Here is a 12,676-nt window from a genome sequence, read left to right as displayed (position 1 = left end):
AAGCAACCTTGTAATTCTCTTCTTATCTCAATACCCTTGCCTCCTGACACCTTCTTACTACAGTACCGCTTGTCATTCTCTTCTTATCTCAATACTCCAACTCTTCCCCCTATACTTTAGTAGTCTTGTCATTCTCTTCTTATCCCAATACTCCTATACCCATTCACATTTTACCCCTATAATACCACCACTCACACTTTTCTTATCCCAGACACATAAGGTTCACATAATTCTTGCCCTACTCTCCATACTCCAAACCCCAACAGCCTTAGCCCTTGTACACACGGTCGGAGATTCCATCGGAATGTGTCCTATCGGAGCGGTTTGTCGGATATTCCGACTGTGTGTGGTATGCATCGGACTGTTTTCCGTCGGAATACCTCTCGGAACAAAATTTTCCGACAAACTTCTCCGATCGGACATACTCCGATCATGTGTAGAGAATTCCGATCGGACAAAGTGCCACGCATGCTCCGATCAAATTCCTACATCAAAGCTATTGGCTACTAGCCTAAACGTAGTCCCGTCATAACGAAATAACGTCATCACGTTCTGAACGTTCGGATTTTCCGACAACTTCGTCCGACCGTGTGTATACAACAGTTTCGGACAAGATCCGTCGGACAAAATCCGACTGACAAAATCCGACGGATTTGGTTGTCGGAATCTCCGACCGTGTGTACAAGGACTTAGAGTTAAACTCCTCACTTCTCAATACCACAAAATGACCCTCCTCTATCACTCCGAACCTCCTTCTCTCACTCCTTTTACTTACCTCTGGTTGAGGGTATACTGGTCCCTTGAGGAGTGGTGGCACAGGTACAGTTTACTAATGATGTAGAGGCCTATTCACTATTCACATTATGACAGAGGATTCATATACATTCCATTTTTAGTGGCATTTGTTTTTTAAATCAAAGTATATATGAAGTCAAAGCTTTTTTTTGTTTTAGTAGACAACACAGAAATTTTAGACTTCCCATCACTTTCGATCTCAATGATAATGATCATCAGGACAAAGAGAGAGGGTCAATGTTTCCAGTGGGTTTTAACCCTTACACACTACATCCACAAAATGCAAAAAATGTGCAAGTCACCAGCAACCTGACACATTTTATAACCTCTTTTCTGATCTGTTAACCCCTCTGTAAAATGTCCTACAAAGATGATGAACCAAAAAATCTAGCTAACTATATCAACCTTTGATTTAAAGTATAACTAAAAGCATAAAACTTTCAGTTTTGGATAGAATAGAGAGGGATTATCATTCCTGTCAGGTTTTTATTGCTGTCTGTGCCCCGTTAGGGCCGGTTCACACAGCAGGCGAGGCGAGGCGACTCCGACTTGCCTCGCCGCGACCTGCCGCGGCCTCAGCGGCGACTTGCAAATGACTTCTGTATAGAAGTCAATGCAAGTCGCCCCGAGGTCGCCCAAAAGTAGTACAGGAACCTTTTTTCTGAGTCGGAGCGACTCGAGTCGCTCCTCTCAGAATGGTTCCATTGTACAGAACGGGGGCGACTTGCGAGAGCGAGGCGAGGCGAGTCGTGTCGCCTCGCATCGCCCGCTGTGTGAACCGGCTCTTAGGTAGTTTCACCCTCTCTAATTGTCCTGTTTACAATTATAATTGAAAGAGAACGTAAAAGAAAATCACACATTGTGGGTTGTTCCCAGAAAAGTAATAGTGTGAAAATCTTCCTATGGGGACACTAGTTCTAGTGACCTGGGGGTCCCCAAAGAATTCCCTTGATTTGCACGGATTTCCCCTCACTTACTGTTTGGCTTGTGGACAGGAAATTAAGGGAAATCTCCCAAATGTGACACAGATGGCAAAAAACAAATCTGACAGGGTTGTTAACCTTCCCTTGCTACATCCAAAAAAAAAATAAAGTTTTGCCTATAGTTCTAATTTAAAATCATGCCCTGATCTTTGTACAAATAAATACACAGTCATGTAGTCATTGGCTGTTGTCTGTATCGTATGATCATTTGTGACCTGTATATCCAGAAAAACAAGACTCTCTCTTGTACTTCATGGGACACGTGATCATTAATGGCAGTAAGAGAACCTTGGAATTACCTCTGGCAGCAGTAGGTTGTCATTCTGGAACAGCAGAACTGTGATTTCATCCTCATTCAGTCCGATTAGCTCATTGGCTTTTAGCACAGCACGGTTGTGGTCAGACAGGACATCGTGGGAGAATCTGCAGCGAGGCCTGGAATAAATAGGAAGAAAGCAGTAAATTCAGATTATGAGTGGAAAGGAGTATATAGACCATTTCAATTGAAATTTCTGGGTTGCAAAAGTAAAATATGCAGTATATTTATTGACATTCAGCAGGGCAACACATCCTGCTAAGTAATTCACAAGAGAAATCTTATTTTGGACAGATTCCAGCAGGCTGGTAGACACTTCATTCAGAAGAGTTTCAGTTCATGGTCTTTTACAATATCCTTGTAAAACTTACTCCAAGCCTCACAGCCTCCTAGCTTAGTACCCTTTGTCATTCTCCTCTTTCCCCATTATGCCTAGCTTCAGGGGAGGCCCGTGCATTGTGGACGCAAGGGAGCCGCCCCCCTAATCCCTGCCGCCGCCTTTCAGGATGCCGGGCGCATAGACTCCTATGGCAGCGTGGGCGGGGGTGTTTTTTTAAGCACCTGATTAGAGCCTGAGGCTCTAATCTAATAGGCTTCAAAAAAGGGTGGGCTCGGGGCGCAGAGAGTGCGATTGATCGATTGGCCAAAGCGCCAGGCACCCTATTGGATGCCCAGCACTTTGGCAGAATAGACACACAGGGGAGGAACCTGGCAGATTGGACTCCTCTGCCGCTGACACAGGAGGAGAGGACCCAACTGCCCGGTATATAGGAAGAGACACACGGGATGCAGGAGCCATCGTCTGCCTATCTCCCAGCTCGCTGCCGTCACCCAGATGGGGCAAGTGGTGGTCTGATGGCGGGGGGGTCAAAGTGGCTGCATGTGTTGGGCATAGGCTGTATATGTTGGGCACAGGCTGCATATGACGGGCACAGAAGCTGCATAAGAATGGCACAGAAGCTGCATATGATGGGCACAGAGGCTGCATATGATGGGCACAAGCTGCATATGACGGGCACAGGCTGCATATGATGGACACATGCTGCAAATTATGGGCACATGGGCTGTATGATGGGCACATAGGCTGTATATGATGAGCACAGAGGCTGTATATGATGAGCACAGAGGTTGTATATGATGGGCACAGAGGCTGCAAATGATGGGCACAGAGGCTGCAAATGATGGGCACAGAGGCTGCATAAGATGGGCACAGGCTGCATATGATGGGCAGAAGCTGCATATGATGGGCACAGAGGCTGAATATGATGGGCACAGAGACTGCATATGTTTGGCACAGGCTGCATATGATGGGCACAGGCTGCATATGATGGGCACAGAGGCTGCATATGATGGGCACAGAGGCTGCATATGATGGGCACACAGGCTGCATAAGATGGGCACACAGGCTGCATATTATGGGCACACGGGCTGCATATGACGGGCACAGGCTGCATATCATGGGCACAGACTGCATAAGATGGGCACAGAGGTTGTATATGATGGGCAGAAGCTGCATATGATGGGCACAGGCTGCAAATTATGGGCACAGGCTGCATATTATGGGCACAGAGGCTGTATATGATGGGCACAGAGGCTGTATATGATGGGCACAGAGGTTGTATATGATGGGCACAGAGGCTGCATATGATAGGCACAGAGGCTGCATAAGATGGGCACAGGTTGCATATGATGGGCAGAAGCTGCATATGATGGGCACAGAGGCTGCATATGTTGGGCACAGAGGCTGCATATGTTGGGCACAGGCTGCATAAGATGGGCAGAAGCTGCATATGATGGGCACAGAGGCTGTATATGATGGGCAGAAGCTGCATATGATGGGCACAGGCTGCATATGATGGACAGAAGCTGCATATGATGGTCACAGAGGCTGCATATGATGGGCACACAGGCTGCATTTGATGGGCACAGAAGCTGCATATCATGGGCACAGAGGCTGCATATGATGGGCACAGAGGCTGCATAAGATGGACACAGGCTGCATATGATGGGCAGATGCTGCATATGATGGGCACAGAGGCTGCATATGTTTGGCACAGGCTGCATATGATGGGCAGAAGCTGCATATGACGGGCACAGGCTGCATATGACGGGCACAGACAGCATAAGATGGGCACAGAGGCTGCATATGATGGGCACAGAGGCTGCATATGATGGACACAGAGGCTGTATGATGGACACAGGCTGCATATGATGGGCACAGAGGCTGCATATGATGGGCACAGAGGCTGCATATGATGGGCACAGGCTGCATATGATGGCCACAATTGATGGCACAGTGGCTGCATTTATGAAGCACAGTGACTGCATATGATGGGCACAGTGAGGTTATAATTGATGTTTTTTTTCAGAATTTTTCAGCGCCCCCCAAAAATTTTGAGCACCAGCCGCCACTGCCTAGCATACCCCTCTAAGCCCCTTACCCTTTTGGTTGAACTAGATGGATTTGTGTCTTTTTTCAACCTGACTAACTATGTAACCCCAAGTAGCCCTTATTATTTTCTTCTTATCACAATACCCCAACTCATCCCCTTGTACCTTAGCACCCCTTGCCATTCTCTTTTTATCCCAACATGTCTAGCTTAACCTTCTAACCCCTGTAACCCCTATTTTTTTTTTTATCAAAATATCCTAACTCACCACTTCAGTATCCCTTGTGGTTCGCTTCTTATCCCAATATATATTGGGATATATATTCCAATAATATGCCCAACCTACTCTTCTAACCCCAGTACCTCTTATTATTCTCTTCTTATTTCAATAGCCCAACTCACCCCTTGTACATTAGCACCCATTGCCATTCTCTTCTTATCTGAATAGTTCCAACTTACCTCTAACCCCAGTTTTCCTTATCATTGTACTCTGATTGCAATAGCCCTGACTTACCCGTTACCTCAGTACTGTTTGTTATTATTAGAATAACAATTTTAAAAAAAACTCTGAATCCTTACCACTAGGTTATTTAATAAATAACTATTAAGCAATGACTGATTCGTACATCAGACGGGATACCTCCACAAAAACCAACAGTATACCATAAAAATAAAATATTGGGACAAAGAGATGTCACCAGAAAGGTGACATCTCCTTGCCCCCTTTTGTTATTAAACTCTTATCCCAATACCTCCGACTTACCTTAGTCCACCTTGCCTTTCTCTTCTTGTCCCAGTACACCCAAAACTCATTCACCTCTTACTCCAGTAGCAGTGGGTGCTAATTTCTAACCCTACGACCTCCAAACTTAATTCCCTCTTTCACCAATTCTTTGAGGGTCATCCTCCTCATGTCACAATCCCCCACATATCTGTATCTCAAATCCCAGTTCCCTCACAATTAGCCTCAATACCCCAAGAATTACCCACCTCTGTCTCTTAGAGCTCCCTTTACCCCCTCCCCCCCTCCTTTACCTACCTCCGGTAGCGAGGACACTGGCCCCTCAGGTAGTGGCGGCACAGGTGCAATTTGCAGCAGTTTTCATCCTCCTCCTCCTCCCCCTTTGGGAACAGGTATTGATCACAGAGCCTCAGGGGGCTTTGCGCCAGGACCATCTGGGAGCTCTGCGGGAACCTGAGAACCTCATCCTGCAGGATCTGCTCAATTTGCTCCACTGGAAGACCCAGGAGTTCTCCCAACTGATCCCTCTCCAGCCGACCACCGTGTGAGCACAGCAGTTTAGTCAGGTAGGCGGTGACTGCGGGGTCCGACATGGTCGCTGAGCCCCTGATACAGCCTGAAGTCTAAGGTCTTTGTAATAGCCTGATGCCAAAGGCTTCTGTGTATGTCTCAGATTTCTGAAGTGAGGTAAGGAAACAGCAGAGGGCGGTTCATCCACATCACAACTGAGAATAGAAACTAAAACTGCTGGGCACAGCAAGACAGAGTCACAGTAATCTGAGCCATATTGACACACAGAAAACTGAACAGTGTTGACAAAGGAGACACAGAGACAACCTCCAGCATAGAGGGTGTGGACAGAAATTGCACAGCAGTTTAACCACTAAGGACCGAGCCTCTTTTTTAGATGTGTTGTTTACAAGTTAAAAACATTTTTTTTTTTTGCTAGAAATTTACTTAGAACCCCCAAACATTATACATTTTTTTTCTAACACCCGAGAGAATAAAATGTCGGTCGTTGTGCCCGCTCGTGGAATGGCGACAAACTTTTACCCTTAAAGATTTCCATAGGCGACGTTTAAAAAAATTCTACAGGTTGCATGTTTTGAGTTACAGAGCAGGCGATACCTCACGTGTGGTTTGAACACCATTTTCATATGCGGGCGCTACTCAAGTATGCGTTCGCTTGTGCGCGCAAGCTTGGCGGGACGGGGCACATTTAAAAAAAAACATTTTTTAAATTCATTTTACCTTTTATTTTTACACTGATTTAAAAAAATAAATAAAAATTGTGTCACTTTTATTCCTATTACAAGGAATGTAAACCTCCCTTGTAATAGAAAAAAACATGAAAGGACCTCCTAAATAGGAGATCTGGGGTCAAAAAGACCTTAGATCTCATATTTACACTAAAGCCCCATACACACTATCAGTTTTTCTGCTGAGTTTTTCCTTCAGATTTACCAAAACTATATAATATGAGGTCAAACCTCAGGAGTTTCAATGTGTATGCAATCAGGAAGGTCCTTCTACTACATGGTTTTGGTAAACCAGAAGGAAAAACTCAGCAGAAAAACTGATAGTGTGTATGGGGCTTTAGACCCCTTTCACACCGAGGGCGTTTTGCAGGCACCATAGCATTAAAAGTATTGCCTGCAATCCACCCTCAAACAGCTGCTCCATTGTCTCCAGTGTGAAAGCCCGAGGGCTTTCACATTGGAGAGGTGCGCTGGCAGAACGTCAGGAAAAGTCCTGCCAGCAGCTTCTTTGGAGCGATGAAGGAGCGGTGTGTTTACTGCTCCTCCACTGCTGCTCCCCATTGAAATCAATGGGGCAGCACAGCTATACGGCCAGCAAAACGTTGCTATTGCGGTGCATTGCGGGCGGTTTTAACCCTTTCTCAGCCACTAGCAGGGGTTAAAAGTGCCACAAATCCAGCTGTAAAACGCCGCTAAAATAGCGGCGTTTTACCGCCGGCACTATGGGCGGCTCGGTGTGAAAGGGCTCTAAAATGGAATGTAGCAAACCCCCGAGGGAGATGCTTTTATTTGTTCAGTCCGTTACTCTGCCTCTCAACCCCAGTAAGGCTCGGTTCACACAGGGGCGGCACGACTTGCAGCGCGACTCACAGACGCGACCTGCAAACGACTTCAGCGGCGACTTGCAAAACGACTTCTGTATAGAAGTCAATGCAAGTCGCCTGAAGTTGCCCCAAAAGTAGTACAGGAACCTTTTTTCTAAGTCGGAGCGACTTGAGTCGCTCCTATTAGAACGGTTCCATAGTACAGAACGGAGCGCGGCTTGTCAGGCGGCTAAGTCGCCTGGACAAGTCGCCCCTGTGTGAACCGAGCCTAATGCCCCATACACACGATGAGATTATCGGACGAATGAACGTCCGTTTTTTATTGCATGCTAATCTCAGATCGAATCTGATGAGTTTACTAAAGTCACGAAAATTCCCGCACGACATAAAAAAAATTCGTACGTGATGTCATGTGTTGTAATGCATTTGTATTGCATTTTCGAACGATAGCTGTACTGATTACACGAAAATCGTACGATCTAGCATCGTACGAAAAAAATTTCCGTGCACGTCCGATAGAATAATATCGGATGTACTGTTCGAATCGGCTCTCGAAAGCTCTGTACTAACGATCCGATTATCGTACGATCGCATCGAAAGCGGTATTTTCCGTACGATTTTCGTATCGTGTGTACGGGGCATAACTGTCTCAACCCCTCTGGCACACCTGTTTAATTATGTCAGTGTAGGACCCAACAACAAAGAGAAAACACCATGATAGATCATGTAGTATATTTACTGGGTCTCTGGGTTCCGTCACTTCACCAGCAGTGGTAGTAAATAGAGACTCACACAAAGTATCAATGAACCACTTGTAAAAATTTACTATGATGAAGAATGTTGAAAAATAACATATGAGTAAACACAAGTTATAAATGGCAGGCACATTTATTCAAAGCAATAATGTTATACCACTTTATGCAATAGCAACCTGAAAAGGTATATGTGAACAGGTGCACAGTGGAATAGTCCTCAATACTTTAAAGTGGTTGTAAACCCTTACAACACACTTTGACCTACAGGTAAGCCTAGATTAAGGCTTACCTGTAGGTCCAAGAAATATCTCCTAAACCTACACGGTTTAGGAGATATTTGCCGAAAGACAGGCACCGCTGTCTACGGCGCATGCGCCGTAGACAGCGGCGCGCAGGCGCACTGAGCGCGGCACTGTCAACGGCGAAGATGCCGCGCGTGGCGGCTCCCGTGCGCATGCACGGGAGTGACGTCATCGTGGCTTCGCCGAATGACAGCGGCGGAGCAGCGAGACCCACCGAGAAGATGGATGCACCGGACTACAGGGGACAGCGGTGACTTCGCTGGCTCCTGTGTCAGGTAAGTGACACATAATGGACTACTATGTGATGCATAGTAGTCCATTATGCTTTACCTTTGCAGGGAATGAAAGAGGAAGTAAGCCCATCTTTAATACCTGTATTGAAGCACCTCCCACTGAGGCCTCAGCACATAGACCAATGCACACAGAAAATGGTACATGGCAATGGTGGGTGCTGCATTCCTAGCAATGATGGGTGCTGCATTCCTGGCGATGGTGAGTGCATTCCTGGTGATGGTGAGTGCATTCCTGGCGATAGTGAGTGCATTCCTAGCAATGGCGGGGCTGCATTTCTTGCAATGGTGGGGCTGCATTTCTTGCAATGGTGAGTGCATTCCTGGCTAATGGTGGGGCTGCACTTCTTGCAATGGTGGGTGCATTCCTGGCTAATGGTGGGGCTGCACTTCTTGCAATGGTGGGTGCATTCCTGGCTAATGGTGGGGCTGCACTTCTTGCAATGGTGGGTGCATTCCTGGCTAATGGTGGGGCTGCACTTCTTGCAATGGTGAGTGCATTCCTGGCTAATGGTGGGGCTGCACTTGTTGCAATGGTGGGTGCATTCCTGGCTAATGGTGGGGCTGCATTTCTTGCAATGGTGAGGCTGCATTCCTGGCAATGGTGAGGCTGCATTCCTGGCAATGGTGAGGCTGCATTCCTGGCAATGGTGAGGCTGCATTCATGGCAATTGGGGGTCTGCAGATGGGCACTGACCCTTATTTTGCTTCACAGTTCTTTATTTAAAATTTACATATTTTTTCCTGAAACTTCCCTTTTAAAGTGAAGGTGCGTGTTCTACGCCAATAAATACAATATATCCAAATAATACGCCTGAGCTCATCTCTTTTCTCACACACAGCCCACAAAGGCAAGAGAATTCTTGTTGGGCAGTGTATTAGTACTCGAACAAACACACTAAGGCTGGGTTCACATTGCAGCGATGCAGGAACGCCGCGAATCCGCTGCGGATTCCCACATCGCATGCCTCCCGGCGGCAGTTCACACTGCCCTATGCGAACTGCTGGGAGTGTCAGTGAAAAGTTAATGACACCCCCAAATCAGTTCGCATATCGCAGTGCGATCTGCAAACTCGGACAGGAATCGGATTGCATGGTGTGAACACCCATGCGATCCAATTCTGCTGCGGACCAAAAAAAGGGTCCTGTGCGAGTTTGGGGCGGGTGCGATGCGAATTCAGCCATACTATCTGTATGGCTGAACTCGCATCGCACAGAGATCGGATGTGATTTGCACTGCAGTGCGCTGCGAATCACATCCCGTTCTCATAGCCGCAGCAGTGTGAACCCAGCCTCAGACAGAATTTTAATGGTTCAAAGAATGTCAGGCAAAATGGTCGGCCCTCGCACATTGGTTCACTTCATCTATCGCACTTTGAATGACAATTGTGCAGTTGTGCAACACTGTTCCCATATGACATTTTTATAATTTTATTTCCCCACAAATACAGCTTTCTTTTGGTGGTATTTAATCACCACTGGAGTTTTTATTTTTTTGCTAAACAAACAAAAAAATTAGAAAATTTTGACAAAAAAGTTTTAGTTTCTGTTATATAATTTTGCAATTAAAGCAGAGTTTCGCCTGCAAAAAAAAAATATTTAAAGTCAGCAGCTACAAATACTGCAGCTGCTGACTTTTAATATATGGACACTTACCTGCCCAGGGAGCCCGCGATGTCCTCACCCAAAGCTGACCTGTTCCTTGGCTCCTGGTGAGGTGCTGGCATCTTAAGCCTTGCAGCTTCACAGTCTGTTTCCCTTTTGCGTAAGCGTGAGTTGCGTTGCGCATTCTGACTGGTCCCTGCTGTGTTCTGGGACCTATATGTCTCCCAGAAGTCAGCGGGGGGGTGGACATGGCATTGATCGCCGCAGATACTGCAGCAATCTTTCGCTGGAAGTGGGACCAAATACCTGTATTAGACAAGCATCTGCTTCCCCCTTCCCTCGGAAGGTGCCAAAATGTGACACCAGAGGGGGGAAGTTCCATTTCTGGGTAGAATTCCACTTTAAGTAATTTTTCTCCTTCACTGGTGGACACTGATAGGCAGCACTGATGGGCATTGATAGGCAGTGTAGCACTTACCCCCCGAAGGAGCTGCTGAATTTTTGATTTGGGCCTGCACTCTGCTAATGAACTAATGAATTGACTCAGTCCCTTTGACACAGCTGTGGTGCAATACAATAGAGTACAATATCATGTAATGCAATATATCTGTGTTTTATCCTCAGGACTCACTGGCTCCACCTGCTGGGAGAAAAAGGAACAACACTCCACACCAGTAAGTGGTTGTAAACCCTTACAAACCACTTTGACCTACAGGTAAGCCTAGATTAACCACTTCCCGACCAGCGCACGACGATGTACGTCGACAGAATGGCACGGGCAGGCATATTGGCGTACAGGTATGTCCAATATTCAATGCCGCCCTGCCATCGGGAGCGCGCCGTCGGCGGCGCGCTCCCGCGCTGGTCGGGACCCCCGTGAGTCCAGTCGCGGGACCCGTGGACTCGATCGCCGCGGGCATCCCTGTGATCATCTCACAGAGCGGCCAAATGGAGGAAATGCTGTGTAAACAACATTTCTCCATTCTGCCTAGCAACTAGTGACGCTGATCTCTGCTCCATGTGATTGGAGCAGAGATCATTGTTCACTAAATGAAAGCCCAACCCCCCCACAGTTAGTAACACACCCCTAGGAACACTTATCCCCTACACTGCCACCCACTGGTTAACCCCTTCACTGCCAGTGTCATTTACACAGGAATCACTGCATTTATATAGCAGTGATTACTGTATAAATGACAATGGTCCCAAAAATGTGTCAAAAATGTCCGATGGGTCCCCCACAATGTCGCAGTCACAATAAAAATCGCTGATCGCCGCCATTACTAGTAAAAAAAACGAATAAAAAATTATTAATAAAAATGCTATAAAACTATCCCTATTTTGTAAACGCTATAACTTTTGCGCAAACCAATCAATAATTGCTTATTGCGATTTTTTTTACCAAAAATATGTAGAAGAATACGTATCGGCCTAAATTGAGGGAAAAAAATGTTTTTTTATATATTTTTGGGGGATATTTATTATAACAAAAAGTAAAAAATAATGCGTTTTTTTCAAAATTGTCGCTCTATTTTTGTTTATAGCGCAAAAAATAAAAACCGCAGGGGTGCTCAAATACCACCAAAAGAAAGCTCTATTTGTGGGAAAAAAAGGACGTCAATTTTGTTTGGGAGCCACGTCGCACTACCGCGCAATTGTCAGTTAAAGCGACGCAGTGCCGAATCGCAAAAAGTGGTCTGGTCTTTGACCAGCAAAATGGTCTGGTCTGCAATTGGTTAAGGCTTACCTGTAGGTCCAAGAAATATCTCCTAAACCTACAGGGTTTAGGAGATATTTGCCGAAACACCGGCATGAGCACAGGCGCACTGAGCGCGCCGCTGTCAACGGTGATATGCCGCGAGTGGTGGCTCCCGTGGGCATGCGCGGGAGTGACGTCATCACGGCTTCGTCGAATGACAGCGGCGGAGCAGCGAGACCCACCGAGAAGATGGATGCTTAATAATAAAACACAACACAGGTCTTCACTTCTTCTGCCGGGCCTCCGCTATCTTCTTTCAGCTCTTTTACTAGTGTTGGCTCCTCCTCATCCATGGCAGGGACATGTTGTGGGGTGGGGCGGGGTCACCGGGTGATGTCACATGGAGACCCCACCCCTTATGATGTCACAGTCTCAGCATCCCCCTGGAAGCAAAGAGCGGGACAAGACCCCCCAAGTCGGAAGAAGAGCCCTGAAATCGGAAGAAGACCCCCGGACGGCCGCAGCGACGAAGGAGAAGGCCGGGCTCCTCCGCTAGTAAAATAGCTAGCGGTAAAGGAGCAGAAGATAGCAGAGGAGCCCAGCGAGCCAGGCTGTGTGCTCGGATAAGGATCTGCTATGGACTTTGGGGGGACCCCCATGCCGCTTTTTTGGAGTAGGAGTTCCCCTTTAAATCCATACCAGGCGACGGGGCTCGC

General features: G+C 46.8%; 1 protein-coding gene across 1 annotated transcript in view; it reads right to left on the bottom strand.

Annotated features, from left to right (window-relative positions):
• LOC143960326 (zinc finger CCCH-type antiviral protein 1-like) overlaps window positions 1-6,016 on the bottom strand; it is a 54,102-nt gene extending 48,086 nt beyond the window's left edge. Inside the window, exons 1-2 of the mRNA XM_077468791.1 lie at window positions 5,524-6,016; window positions 2,078-2,213 (exon numbers count right to left, since the gene is read on the bottom strand). Coding sequence (XP_077324917.1) covers window positions 2,078-2,213; window positions 5,524-5,819 — 432 coding nt within the window. The 5' untranslated portion in view covers window positions 5,820-6,016. The remainder of the gene's footprint in view (window positions 1-2,077; window positions 2,214-5,523) is intronic.
• Window positions 6,017-12,676: the final 6,660 nt, after the last annotated feature.

This window comes from Lithobates pipiens, unplaced genomic scaffold, assembly GCF_037356315.1.
Source record: "Lithobates pipiens isolate NorthernLeopardFrog02 unplaced genomic scaffold, aLitPip1_a1.2 Scaffold_8, whole genome shotgun sequence".
In the NCBI taxonomy this organism is placed as follows: Eukaryota; Metazoa; Chordata; class Amphibia; order Anura; family Ranidae; genus Lithobates; species Lithobates pipiens.
Note: the sequence above shows the minus strand (reverse complement) of the source record. Positions and strands in the feature narration are given on the sequence as shown.